This window comes from Onychostoma macrolepis, chromosome 01, assembly GCF_012432095.1.
Source record: "Onychostoma macrolepis isolate SWU-2019 chromosome 01, ASM1243209v1, whole genome shotgun sequence".
Classification (NCBI taxonomy): Eukaryota; Metazoa; Chordata; class Actinopteri; order Cypriniformes; family Cyprinidae; genus Onychostoma; species Onychostoma macrolepis.
The window spans coordinates 14,928,424-14,943,649 of NC_081155.1; the positions used below are offsets into that span (position 1 = coordinate 14,928,424).

The following is a 15,226-nucleotide window of genomic DNA, read 5'->3' on the forward strand; positions in this document are numbered from 1 at the left end:
CCTTGAGTGATTCGCCTCTGTCGCTCAGTGTAAGATAAGCGGGTATTGTCAGTCTGCATAGGTTCACACACTGGTTCTGGAGGGCGATTTGTTTCCTGGGGGCGCTGTTGAGGAGTGCAACGGGTAAGTTGAGGTTGCTCTTCGAAGCATGATTGCATGCGGGCGGAACAACGGATGGACAGTTGAATTAAGTTCTCTAACCCACAGGAGTCATAATATAGGAGGCGAGCTGCCACCGTAACCTGGGTTCGAGCCCTTGACGGTAGGCGGTTAGAAGTGAACGTTCGTTCCATCCACTGGCTGCCGCGAGTGTTCGGAATTGGAGGGCATATTCATTGATGGGTTTCTTCCCTTGACGGAGATGGTATAGCTGGTCACTAATGGAGGGATCGGCCGTTGAGCGGCCAAAAACTTCGCAGAAGTGGGTGATGAAGACATTGAGTGACTGCGTGACTGTGCCTGCTTGAGAACAGATTGTTTTTGCCCACTGTAGAGCTTTGCCTGTCAGGAGGGAAATGATGAAGGCGATCTTGGATCTCTCGGTGGGATATAGATTCGGTTGCATCTCTAGGGCTAACGTGCATTGTAAGAGGAACCCGTTGCACTCCTCCACCACACCTGAGAAGGGCGCTGGTCTGGCCATGGGACTGGAGATTAAGGGTACAGAAGAAGTGGAGGTGTTAGACGCAGAGGTGATCGGTAGTGCCGGCGGTGGTGAGAGAACAAGAACTCGTCGGAGGCTGTCCACGAGCTCCTGGAAGGGGTCGGGATTACTCATGCTGACTTCGGTGCAGGTCCGGTCTTCTGTTACAGAAGCAGAACTTACACAGAGAGTAAGTGAAAACATGGGTGGTTTATTGAACAGCAGAGTAATGAATGATATACAGGTGCTGGTCATATAATTAGAATATCATCAAAAAGTTGATTTATTTCACTAATTCCATTCAAGAAGTGAAACTTGTATATTATATTCATTCATTACACACAGACTGATATATTTCAAATGTTTATTTCTTTTAATTTGGATGATTAGAGCTTACAGCTCATGAAAGTCAAAAATCAGTATCTCAAACTATTAGAATATTTACATTTAAGTTTGAATAAATGACCATCCCTTCAGTATAAATTCTGGGTATCTCTTGTTCTTTGAAACCACAATAATGGGGAAGACTGCTGACTTGGCAATGATCCAGAAGACGAACATTGACACCCTCCACAAAGAGGGTAAGTCACAGAAGGTCATTACTGAAAGGTGTGGCTGTTTACAAAGTGCTGTATCAAAGCATATTAAATGCAAAGTTGACTGGACGGAAGAATTTGGGTAGGAAAAGGTGCACAAGCAACAGGGATGACCGCAAGCTTGAGAATACAGTCAAGCAAAGCCGATTCAAACACTTGGGAGAGCTTCACAAGGAGAGAACTGAAGCTGGAGTCAGTGCATCAAGAGTCACCACGTTCAGACGTCTTCAAGAAAAGGTTTACCAAGCCACTTCTGAACCAGAGACAACGTCAGAAGCATTTTAACTGGGCTGTGGAGAAAAAGAACTGGACTGTTGCTCAGTGGTCCAAAGTCCTCTTTTCAGATGAAAGTAAATTTTACATTTTAATTGGAAATCAAGGTCCTAGAGTCTGAAGGAAGAGTGGAGAGGCACAGAATCCATGTTTCTTGAAGTCCAGTGTGAAGTTTCCACAGTCAGTGAAGATTTGGGCTGCCATGTCATCTGCTGGTGTTGGTCCACTGTGTTTTCTGATGTCCACAGTCAACGCAGCCATCTTCCAGGAAATTTTAGAGCATTTCATGCTTCCTTCTGTTGACAAGCTTTATGGAGATGCTGATTTCATTTTCCAGCAGGACTTGGCACCTGCCCACACTGCCAAAGGTACCAAAAGCTGGTTCAATGACCATAGTGTTACTGTGCTTGATTGGCCAGCAAACTCGCCTGACCTGAACCCCATAGAGAATCTATGGGGTATTGTGAAGAGGAAGATGAGAGACACCAGACCCAACAATGCAGATGAGCTGAAGGCCACTATCAGAGCAACCTGGGCTCTCATATCACCTGAGCAGTGCCACAGACTGATCGACTCCATGCCACGCCACATTGCTGCAGTAATTCAGGCAAAAGGAGCCCCAACTAAGTATTGAGTGCTGTACATGCTCATACTTTTCATTTTCATACTTTTCAGTTGGCCAAGATTTCTAAAAATCCTTTCTTTGTATTGGTCTTAAGTAATATTCTAATATTTTGAGATACTGATTTTTGACTTTCATGAGCTGTAAGCTCTAATCATCAAAATTAAAAGAAATAAACATTTGAAATATATCAGTCTGTGTGTAATGAATGAATATAATATACAAGTTTCACTTTTTGAATGGAATTAGTGAAATAAATCAACTTTTTGATGATATTCTAATTATATGACCAGCACCTGTATATATATTAGTAATGGCAACCACTTGAGATGAATTGGTGATGGAGGATATAATGCCTTGCCAGGAACTCGTGGAATGGAGGTAGGCTCACACCTCGAGAGGAGACGAGTATATCTGCTGGAGATCTTTGGGGAAGACAGGACACTGGAGCCAGGAGGACACAACGATGGAGACGAGACTGGAGGTAAGTATAGATTCAGGTTAGTATCAGGTAATTTGTAGGACAGGCTTGGAATGAGTCCACTTCGCATAAATGAGACCGGACGTCTGGCTGTGGTGAGGTGTGAGCTTATATGGTGCGTGGTGATGAGGTGCTGATTGTGTACAGGTGTGTTCCATTAATACTCAGGTGAGGGTGTGCATTGTGATTGGCTGGCATGGGAGCCTGACCGATCTGTGACACTTTTTTGGCTTGGAAACTAATTGAAATTAAATTTACAAAATTAAGGTAAAATTACTGAAATAAAACATTGTTAAATACATACAAAAAAAAAAAAAAATATGAAAAATCATAATAGCACATTACAAAATTACTAGTGTTGTCAAACAATTAATCACGATAAATTGCATACAAAATCAAAGTTTTTGTTTACATAATATATGTGTTTGTGCTGTGTATATGTATTATGTATATATAAATACACATACAGTATAGATTTTGAAAATATTTACATGTATTTACATGTCTATATTTATATTCATATATGTGATGAAGCAAGTGCTGCGACTAGCTTCGGGGGGGAAGGGAATGTGATTCCTTGAAAATACAAAAATACAAAAACTTTTGCGCAGGGTGTAATTTATTTACTGTGCCAATAATCCAGAGAGTCCATAGTGAAGAATATATTCAGGTGTGCACAAAATTATGCCAAAGTAGCAAAGAAACAACAAATAGGAAAATAAAGAATAAAACTGTATTTACAATCACACACTGTATCCTCAATATACGTTAGGTAAGCGTTTGCTTAAGGTACTACTGTAACACTGTCACCGACTTGGTTAACAAGCAACTGTGTGTGAGTCTGGCCTCCCTTTTTATAGGCCAGACTTTGCCCCTTCTTTGGCATCACTCACCAACAGGTAAGTATTCAGGTATGTTTACACATTTTATATTCCCCACACTTCAAACATTCATTAATTTATCATTATATAATAATTCTCTACCGGTAATAATTCATATACACATATTCATCATTACTGAAACACATAACCACGTAAATAATTAACACATAATCCCTGTTACAAACAGACGATGGTGTTAGAATGAACTCTTATTATTTTTATATAGAATTATAATTCTGGCTTTCACAAGACTTTCGTCCTAATCGCCACTAAATCACCTTCTTTTATTTGGGTGTTTTCTATGTTGGGCTTTCACAAAACTTTCGTCCTGATCGCCCCTAACACCGTCTTTTTCAGTCACAATATGCCAGCATGTAACAATAAGTGTTAAAATTTTTCTTTCTTCTCGCGAAAGTATATACGTTGCCATGATCAAAACAAAAAATACAGTGTGATCAGTACTGTTTCATCCAATCACTCTTCACGCTAATAGTTTACCTACTGTTGCCAGCCGAAGTGCACAACAATGGAAAGTTAATTCCACTAGCGAAGTGATTACACTATCCCGTCTCTTTACGGAATAACTCTAGGATCCTACAGGGGTAAGCGCTGTATTTCTATCTCAAGAAATATGCAAAAACACTTACCCCATTTATGTTCACGTCTTTCAGGGACCTGAAAGACCTTTCCCAGTTCGTAGGGAGATTCCCCCCTTTCGCGGACGAGCCCCCAATTGTTAGAATAAACTCTTAACAAGACCGAGATCTGAAGTCAGGTTTGTCCGGATGCACAAAGAAGAGAAACCTTTCGGGTACCCGGGAGTCAGTGATTAAAGACAAGACACAAATGTCCTGTTTAACCAAAGCTCAGCTTTTATTAAGCCATCAGGGAGTATATATATACGAAACAAGAAGTTACACCATTGGATATCACAAGGTCACTTCATGTACAGACATCTAAATCATCTAAATATGGAACTATGTCTGTTTGGCAATCAGGTCAAAGTTTAGATCATATCCAAACAGCAAACAGCAAGCTCAGCATACCTGTACATCAGCACATCATTTGTGCAAAAGGGCTAACAGATGGTTTCGCCGGCGCGACGCCCCGTGCCGTCAAAAGCGGGTGACCTCTGTCTGCTCGGTTTGGTCGACACAGCGTTTACCCACCAGAAGACCGACTACTTCCTGACAAACAAACGAACAAACACTTGAACGTAGACACAAGGACAAAAGACAAGATGCGGATAATGTGTGTGTGTGAGGCGAATGGGTATGAGACGGTGGAAACTGTGATGTGGAGAAATGTCCATTGGCGATCGGTTCAGCGTGTGCACTCGCTGAACCGAATGCAGAAACAACAGGTGAGGGAGGGGGAAAGGAGTGTATAGCGTATGTGTGGAAGTGTGTGTTCAGGCCAGTGCCACATTTCCTCCCCGAGTACCGGCCGGAAAACTGGACAGGTAATCGTAACCTTCCAGGTCTGTGCCGGACCTTAAATTTGAAGGGCTGCAGTGACAGTTACCATCTCATGACTCTGGTGTTATGGTCCTTCATCGAATGTAACCAAGTCAAGGCTCTGTGGTCCGTCTCCAGGCTGAACTCTCTTCCGAGGAGGTAATACCATAAGCTTTCCAGGGCCCACTTGATGGCGAGGCACTCCTTCTCCACCACCAAATAACAAGGCTCCCTTGGCAACAGCTTGCGGCTGAGGTAAACAACAGGCTTCTCGTTCCCCTGGATTCCCTGGACCAAGACTGCCCCAAGTCCTGTAGCAGAGGCATCTACTTGGACCAGGAAACTTTGGGTAAAATCAGGACTTTGAAGGACTGGACTGGAGCATATCTTCTCTTTCAGAGCCTTGAATGCTGCCTCATAGTCTTCGTTCCATGGGATAGGGTTTGCCACACCTTTATTCAGCAGGTTAGTCAGGGATGCAGCTATTGAAGCAAAGTTCGGGACGAACCGTCTGTACCAGCCCACCAGTCCCAGGAACAACCTCACTTCCTTCTTGGTCCTCTGTCTGGGACTTTGATAGATGGCCTCCACCTTATTGACTTGAGGACGTAGCTGTCAGTTGCCCAGGTGATAACCCAGGTAATTAGCTTCTTGCCTTGCCCACTCACACTTTCCCACATTTAATGTTAATCCAGCTTTTGTGACCTTTTCCAGAGTCTGTCTTAGATGCTGTAGGGTGCTCTTGCCAGGAGTTGCTGTGGATAACGACATAGTCCAGATATGCTGCAGACCACTCCTCACATCCTTCAGGACTCTGTCCATCAGTTTCTGAAATGTTGCTGGAGCTCCATGCAGCCCAAAAGGAAGGACAGTAAATTGATAGAGCCCTATTGGCTTCTTGAAAGCGGTGTAGGGTCTGGACGTTGGCACTAAGGGTACCTGCCAGGACCCCTTGCAGAGGTCTAGTGTGGTGATGTATTTGGCTCTTCCTATCCTTTCCAACAGATCATCTACCCGCAGCATCGGGTATGCGTCGAACTGGGACTGGGCATTGAGCTTACGAAAGTTGATGCAGACACGTAGGGATCCATCCTTCTTTGGGACTATGACTACCGGAATGCACCACTCACTCATTGACGGCTCAATCTGTTCCAGCTCTCTCATCATCTCAATTTCCTTCCTTAGAGGTTCCACTAGTCGCTCAGGTACCCGTTAAGGTCTCTATCTAGATGGTGTAGTGTCAGTAAGGTGGATGGTGTGGTGAATTAGCTCTGTCCGTCCAGACCTCTGACGAAACAAAGCGGGGAACTGGTCTAGTAGGTGTTGCAACTCTTGGCGCTTGATGTCCTCTAGGTGAGTCAGACTCACCACAGACGCATGCCTTTCTGCAACCTCAGAACCATCTTCCTCCTCCACACCTTCTGTACCATCAATGCTGACTCAAGTTTCCTCTCTGGTGGTTCCTTCCGCTCTTTTAGCAGGTTGATGTGGTAAGTTTGCTTGGACTTCCCCTTGTCTGGATGGTAGATCTCGTAAGTTACGGGTCCCATCTTCCGGACCACAGTATACGGACCTTGCCATTTTGCCAGGAGTTTGTTTGATGAGGTGGGTAGCAAGAGTAGCACTTTCTGTCCCGATAGGAACTGCCGTAGTCTTGTGTGCTGATCATACCATTGCTTCTGTGCTTGTTATTTTGCCTGCAGGTTTTCTCTTGCTTGTTTCCGATACTACTCTAGACGGTCTCTCATTTCCAGCACAATCTGCACAATGCCTTTCTCCTCGGTATTGGCTGCAGAACCTTCCTCTCAGCTCTTTCTCTGCAGCTCCAGAAGACCTTGCACTTGCCACCCGTAGAGGAGCTCAAATGGTGAGAAACCAGTCGAAGCTTGGGGAGCTTCTCTGTAAGCAAAGAGAACGAAAGGTAGCCACTTGTCCCAGTCTCGTCCCGTTTCTGCAACGAATTTCTGCAGCATATTCTTGAGGGTTTGTTTGAACCTTTCCATCAGTCCATCTGTCTGGGGGTGGTGTGGGCTTGTTCTGATGGCAGTGATGCCCAATTGTTGGTTCAGCTGCCCCATGAGCCGCGACGTGAAGTTAGTGCCTTGGTCCGTCAAGATCTCCTCTGGTATTCCTACCCTACAGAAGAGTTCAACGAGGGAATGGATGATCTTAGGCGTAGTGATAGTACGCAGTGGGAACACTTCTGGATACCTTGTTGCATAGTCACTGATTACTAATATGTACCGATGACCTGCACTGCTTTTCTCCAATGGCCCCACAATGTCCATAGCAATCCGCCTGAAAGGTTCAGAAATCACAGGGAGATGTTGCAAGGGCGCTCTGCTCCGCTGGGGCACAGCACTGGTTTTCTGACATGTGGCGCATGTGTTGCAATGTGTCAGTACATCAGTGTATAATGTTGGCCAGTGAAAGCGTGAGCTAATGCGTGTGTATATCTTTTGTTGGCCCAGATGGCCAGCCCAAGGAACTGTGTGTGCTAGATGTAAGACAAGTCGACGACAACAAGTTGGCACAACAAGACAGGTCACATTATTGGCTTGCACATACAACACATCATTCATTAGCACATATCTTTCATTATAGAGGTTAGATGGATTAGCAGACACAGCTTTTCCAAACAATGGTTTCAAAGTCACATCCTTTCTTTGCAGTTCAGCAATATTCCCTGGCACCTGCCAACCACTAACATCAAGGCCTTCTAGAGATGCCTCAGGGGTTGGTGTACTTCTACCAAAACCGCAGCTCTGGGGTACCGCTTCACATCCCCATGCACACATTGAACAGAGACAGCGTTCAGATAGTCAACATTAGTCACACTACACGATTTCAACATTGACATAGAACAAGCAGTGTCCAACAATGCCTGAAGGGAATGTCCATTTACAGTCACATCACATGTAGTGAGACTCTCCCTCACAGAGCCTAGTTCCAAGTCCCCCTCTCTTGGAACATAACAGTACCCTGTCAGCTTAGCTTTACGAGCGGGACATACTGCTGCTTTGTGCCCCGGCTGCTGACGGTAAAAGCATAAGAGTTATTTTCCCCCTGTTGACTTTGGACTTTGTGCATGGTCTGACAGTTCAGCATGACCCCTCTCAGCCCCAAAGTGAGTGCGAACAGTACCTTTAGATGGTTGAGTGCGAGGACCTCCACAATGAGTGTTTAGGTATTACTGAGCCAGCTTAGCCACGGCCAGTCCCGAAGTCGGCTCATGCTCTCGTGCCCAGATGACACCCTTAGTAGCTACTCCAGAATTATGGCCTCGCCAGTCTCCTCCTTGGAGTGCTCTCTTGGTCGAATCCATTGCTGATACAAGTTCTTAAGGCGATGGTAAGTCTCAGTTGGTGATTCTCCAGCTGGAACAGTAGGTGATCAGAAACGCTGATGGTAGGTTTCTGGTGAGATGTTAAATTTCTCCAGCAACGCCTCCTTCAGATCCTCATACACCTCTGCCTGCTCCTCATCCATTGCCAGGTACGCCTCCAACACTTGTCCAGTCAGTAGTGGAACCAGATGATAGCTTCAATCCTCCTCAGGCCACTTCCAGGTCCTGGCCAGACGCTCGAACCGCCGAAGATAGTTTTCGATGTCTTCACCCTGTTAGAAGACTGGCATCTTTGGTTCAGTTCGCTGCATCAGCTCTCTTGGCACAGGAACACTTGGGGAGTCATGTGCTGATCTGCGTTGTGTAGAAACCCTCTGTGCAGCTGTTGTCGGTAGCTCAATTCATGGGCTTTCGCTGTCAGACAACGTTTTGGCAGGTCGAGTCGACTGAAAGGATGGACCCCGGAGCTCTTGCAGATATCTCTCCTCTCTCTGCTGTTGTGTGTCCAGGAACTGACGCATCAGGGAAACCATTCCCTCACCAACTGTAGCGACTGGAGTGATTGGCTCAGTCCGTGGTGATCTAGAGTTTCTTGAGGTATCAGGAAGCCCTGCCGCCACTTCCTCTTCCTCTGTAGTCTCTGCTGAATTCCAAGCCACATCCTCCATCGTCGCCACCTTCATCTGTGACCGCAACCCCGGTCTGGGTTTTCTGCCTTTTGGTGCAGTTTTGCGAATAGCCATCCCACCGCTGCCACCAAATGTGATGAAGCAAGTGCCACGACTCGCTTCAGGGGGAGGGGAAAAGGGAACGTGAGTCAGTGAAAATACAAAAAAAAAAAAGAAAAAAAGATGGCTCACTTGCACAGCACTTTTGTGCAGGGTGTAATTTATTTACAGTGCCAATAATCCAAATAGTCCACAGTGAAGAATACATGTGTGCACAAAATTATACCAAAGTAGCAAAGAAACAAAGTAGGAAAAGTCACACACCGTATCCACAATTTGCGTTAGGTAAGGGTTTGCTTGAGGTACTACTGTAACACTCTCGCCGACTTGATTAACAAACGACTGTGTGAGTCTGGCCTCATGTTTTATAGGCCAGACTCCACCTCTTCTTCGGCATCACACTGGTTTCGCAAACAGACTGCGCCGGCGCGACGCCCTGTGTCGTCAAAAGCGGGCGACCTCTGTCTGCTCGGTTTGGACGACGCAGCGTTTACCCGTCAGAAGACCGACTACTTCCTGACAAACAAACAAACACTTGATCGTAGACACAAGGACAAAAGACAAGACGCGAATAATGTGTGTGTGTGAGGCGAATGGGTATGAGACGGTGGAAACTAGTGATGGGAGAAACAAAGCTTTTTGAAGCATTGAATCAATTGAACCAATTGCTTCGAAAAAAGATTCGATGTTTCGAATCACTTGAAACAGCACATGCTGGCGACACCTGCTGGTGAAAATGTTGTAAAAGCGTCAAGACCAAACTTACAAAACAAATGGAATTTTTTTTTTTTTTTTAGAAATACCATATTTTTTTAATAAATAATAAACACTTAAATACTATTAAATATTAGTGCTTGTGTTATGTGTTTTATTTAAGTATAATCAAAATACACAATAAAATAAATTAATTATTTAATGAATTAACTGATTTATGTAATTATGTAATTAAGTGTTTTCATTAGAGCTGTCTATAAAAACCAGCAGGCAAGAGTAGTGTTATCAGTCAGGAGAAGGAGGTGAATTTAATTATATTGTAAGCTCATTTTTTTTTTATTTTGAAGGTATGATGTGATTTGAGCATTGAAAGTACTGAATGTTTTTACACATTTTTCAACTATATAGCCATCTGTGTTAAAGGGAACTTATCTTTTGTTTAACCCACAAAATCTGGCCCTGAATTCTTTATTTTTTATTATAAAATGTTGTGGAATTTCATGTCACATGATTAGCAGTGCAACCAGAAGTGGTTCAAGGGTTCACTTTGAGATCAACACCCCCTAATGGTGAACCATCTGAGTTTTCGAAACGTTTAGAAACAGTGTGATGTAACGAAGCTTCGTTTGCTAAAATCAACTGACCAGGCCGGTTTGATACGCGCTCTGAATCACTAGGTGAGTTCGACTTAACGCAGCGCTGCGCAGATCGATCAAATTCTGACTTGAAGCAGTGCATGCCGGTTAGAAATTTTGTCCGACTTGAGACGACGCCGACACCACATGACTGTCACGTGTGGCATCAAAGTGCTGCGAGAGCCTTTCGAGAGCAGCCGGCTGACTGAGCCGCCGTAGTTTCTCCAGAGCGACTGCAGGAGCTCTGATGACGACACAGCTGTTTCACGATTGGCCAGATTCAACGCATGACAATGATCACGTGTGTTTCAGGTTTATTGTAACCTTTTCAATTCCAATAATGATCACAAATCTGTGTTTTTTTTTTTTAACAGTAAAAGCTTTTTTACTGTAGTCGCAATGTTATACTGAATCCTGTTTATCAAAAACACTGATAAAAGCATATGTACCCCCACTTTATTAGTATTTAAATAGTATATGACTATGTTGAACTTTATTCTTGAACAGAGGGCACTGTATTAAGTCTGTAGCCATGCTTCAAGTCGAACTGATTCAAAACAAAAGATTCGCAAATGTTTCGAAGCTTTGTGAAGCAGTGTTTCGAACGTGCCCATCACTAGTGGAAACTGTGATGTGGAGAAATGTCCACAGGCGATCGGTTCAGCGCATGCACTCGCTTCGCCGAATGCAGAAACAACAGGTGAGGGAGGGGGAAAGGAGAGTAAATGGAGTGGAAGTGTGTGTTCAGGCCAGTGCCGCTCCCTCAGCAGTGACAAACAGGTGCTTTGTCACAATATAATTTATGTTATATATAAATATATTCAATATATATAATACATAATATATGTGTGTGTGTGTGTGTGTGTGTGTGTGTGTGTGCTTTGCCCACCCACGGAGATCCCTGTGCCCCCCCCTCCGGACCGAGGGGGACGGCCAGACTTTAGTTTAGCATGTATAATAGTCCAACTCATAGTGTAAAATAGTCTAACTGATTGCTTTTAGATGGAAAAGCTGCCCGTAACTCCTGGTCTAGGATCTGTTTTCTTCGTAATAATAGTAGCATGACGAAATAGATTTGGCAAACAATCCAGTGTATCGCCCTTCTGCTTTGGAAAGTGTCAAATGATTTTACAATGCATTTTGGCAGAGGTGAGCAAAGTAGCCAATCACAGACATGTTTGTTATTTTCTACAACGCAATGGCCAATCAGAGGTGTTTAGGTTGGAATCCACGCACTCACTGCTTTTTGTCCCGTGCTGGCCGATATCTATCATGCTCGTTACTTCATTTAAAGGGGTCATATGACGTCGCTAAAAAGAACATTATTTTGTTTATTTGGTATAATGCAATGTGTTTATGCGGTTTAAGGTTAAAAAAAACACATTATTTTCCACATACTGTACATTATTGTTGCTCCTCTAAGATTTTTACAAAGCTCATCGTTCTGAGAAGCGAGGTGTGCTCTGATTGGCCAGCTATCCAGTGCGTTGTGATTGGCCGAATACCTCAAGCGTGAGACGGAAATGTTAGGCCCCTTACCGTATTGTGATGTTGTGTCCCGGCGCGACGACACAAAAACAATAAAACCCATTACAAACGAGGCATTTGTTGCATCTAGTGGGGACATAATTATTGATTATAATGAGTTATTACTGTCTTTTTACACATTGTGTTGCATCGCGTCATGTAAACATTACCATGTCTGCATTTGTGATCGGAGAAACGACAAACAACAAGCATTACTCTACACTGCTCAAAACTCGCATTTGAATAGTGAGTGGCAAATTCTTTAAATATGAAAACATACTTACAGACTGTGAGTCAGAAACGCCAGACTGTTGCAAAGTTGGAATTGCCCCACTTCATAGAAACAGTCTTTGAGCATAGCTGGCAGACTATTCCCAGGTTCAGGAAATAGTCCTCTGTAAAATCCGCTGTACACACTCTAATATTTGACATGTGACAAACATGTGGGGGCGTGTTTGAATGAGCCGTTTTAGGTGGGCGTGGTCAAGTGTTAACTTTTATAAAGAATATGTCTTTGGTTTTGAGACTGTAGTCTTTGCAACTTTAGGAATCTTATCAATGCACAAACAGCTTGTAACACACCAAAGAGAAAGGAAAACTTGAAATCGCATCATGTATATCGTCGCTGTAGGACAGAATCCTCGCATCTCCAAAATCATTATTTTTCAGGAAATTAAAAAAAAAAGCATATTTTTTGAGTTATTAAACATTGTATCTTTAAAGTTGGTATTATACCTTATATTGCTATCATATACTGTTGTGTACCAACATTAACACAACATTTCCCCAAAATCATGTTTAAGCGGAGATACAAGATTTATGACTTGGGAGCAGGGAGCTACGAGATTACGCTGTCATTGATAAATGGTACGGACACGGACGTCGCTGCTGCCAGCCGTGTTCATCAAAGTCTGCGGTCGCGTTGAGCCTTTTGACAAGAGACAAGGCTTTAAGAGCTAATCAAAGCTAATGATTGTGGTTACATACATCTTCCTAAACTCTATTTTAAACATTAGAGCTATGAGTGATGTAATACTAAAATAAAATGATAAACTGAGGCTGTCTAATAGGTGGAAATTAATATGCATGCAAACAAAGTCTGCGGTCGCGTTGAGCCTTTTGACAAGAGAAAAGGCTTCAATAGTTAACCAAAGCTAACGACTGTGGTTACATACATCTTCCTAAACTCTATTTTAAAGGTTTAAGAGCTATAAGTGATGCAATACAAAAACCGATGAGCTGACTAGGCTGTCTAATAGGCGGAAATTAGCCTAATCTGCTAGCAAATTTACCTTCGTGGCTCACGGGCTGCCTTCTGCACCGAAGCATTACACCTATCGATTTTTAACAAAACAGGTTTACTCAAATGTATCTAACCTAACTATTTTCACTCGTTACTGTCTAAAAAACAGACAGAGTTATCCAAAGATAGGCTTACTTGGCGCCAAATGACAGCCTTTTTTTCTCCCATAAATAAACCGCGGAGTGAAGAAGAGGTGGAGTTACGAGACTTCTCAGACAGTTGAAGTGTCCAATGGAGTTAAGAGATTTGCTCTCAAGCTATTTTCAACACTTTAGATTGGTTAATAATTTGTAAAAATAACAGACCCACGTGAGAACTGCCCAATAGCATCGATTTGTGAAAAAATATGAAATTGACCAAATTTTGACATAGGAGGTTTCCGCCTGACAGCGACGATATGCAATAGTGAATGTATATGATTTAATAACAAATAATTGTAACATTTTACAGTAAGGTTCCATTAGTTAATGTAGCAAAGTGTATTAAAGTCTTAGTTAATTATTGTAAAGTGTTACCCAAATAATGTATTTTGAGCATTCTTGAAACTAACCGTTAATTCAAAATATGAATAAATACTATAACAATAATGTATAACTAGAACTAAAATAACACTAAAATAACTAAATAGAACTAAAATAACACTGTTTGAGATGCATTGGAAATATTCCTTTGATGTTCATTGTTGGACATGAAATGAAACTAGTAAAGGTGTGTAAACTCTGTTTTGAGAGCGTCTATTTTAGAAAAAACTAAGTCAAACATGTTGTTTGAAGAAACAGCATATGATCATGCTTGATATTTAAAAAAAAAAAAAATTGCACAATAGCTCAATTATAATAATAAAAGTAAAGTCAATAATATGCCAACAGAATGTGCATTCCTGGAGACATGCGTGTTTGGATGAGGTTTACGTAATCAGTGCTGCTTGTCATTTCAAAGGACAAGACGTATATTTCATTCCGTGGAGATATTATATATCCCCAGTGAATGGCCTCCGCAAACCCCCCACCAAAATGCAAACAAAAATAATTACCCTTTGATAAACTCAACTAATTAATGGTCCCACAGTTGGCCTTGCCTTCACCATCCATTACAGAGCTATTTGTTAGAAAATGTCAAAGTTTTAATAAACCCCTAAACAACCCTTACAACATGTGCTTACCATTGGCATTTCCAGACTTATAATGAGAATTGTGTCACTAAAGGTTATTCCAATCAAAATTAATGTTGGGAGGGAAAATCACAAGCCTTTGCTGTTATGGGATTTTTTAAATGGGATTTTATTCGAGCCCAAGCACAATGACAGTTTAGTGGAGGCCACACACTGGGGGTCGAACCAATGTTGTGACCCTACTTGATCGAGATGATTGTTTGTGTTGCTTCTAGCCATACTGTTCTCTGCATCTCCACCTGCACGTGTCTGCAAACCCGTACACATCTGGAAACATAGCCAGCAGAGAGTCGGCCCCTGGAATCATAGTGGCGTCAGGTGAGTTTGGGTAAAAGGACTGATGCTGATAACAATATTTTGCACATACAATTCAATGATCTTATTTGTATTCGTACAGAAAGTGAAAATATGCTCTACTGTTACTGTACTGTTAAAATTGTAGGGGTAGTAAGCAAAAAAAAAGCCTCTTATGCTGGTGCATTTGATCAAAAACACAGTAAAAAAAAAAAAGAAAAAGAAAAAAAAATATATATATATACTGTGAAATATTAATTTAAAAGAATATTAATACATTTTAAAATTTAATTTATTCTGGTGATAAATTTAAATGCAAAGTTAAATGTTTAGCAGCCAATACGCAGTCTTCAGTGTCACATGATTCTTTTGAAATCATTTTAATATGCTGATTTGATTTTTAGTAAATATTTTTAGTATTGTTATTATTGTGAAAACAGTTGTGTTGTTGTTCTACTAAACAGCATTTATTAAAAAGCTTTCGTAAATAAATAAATACATACATTCAGACAAAAATCTTGTTATAAATCTAAATAATAAAATAAAATAAAAATA

General features: G+C 42.1%; 1 protein-coding gene across 4 annotated transcripts in view; it reads left to right on the forward strand.

Annotated features, from left to right (window-relative positions):
- The window catches only part of LOC131544364 (VPS10 domain-containing receptor SorCS1), a 218,216-nt gene that overhangs the window by 156,711 nt on the left and 46,279 nt on the right, over nt 1-15,226 (forward strand). For all 4 annotated transcript variants that reach the window (XR_009272115.1, XR_009272117.1, XM_058782521.1 and 1 more), the window contains exon 11: nt 14,593-14,695. Coding sequence is in view for 2 of the 4 variants with exons in the window: in XM_058782521.1 (XP_058638504.1) it covers nt 14,593-14,695 (103 nt within the window). In the remaining 2 variants the exon portion in view is untranslated. The remainder of the gene's footprint in view (nt 1-14,592; nt 14,696-15,226) is intronic.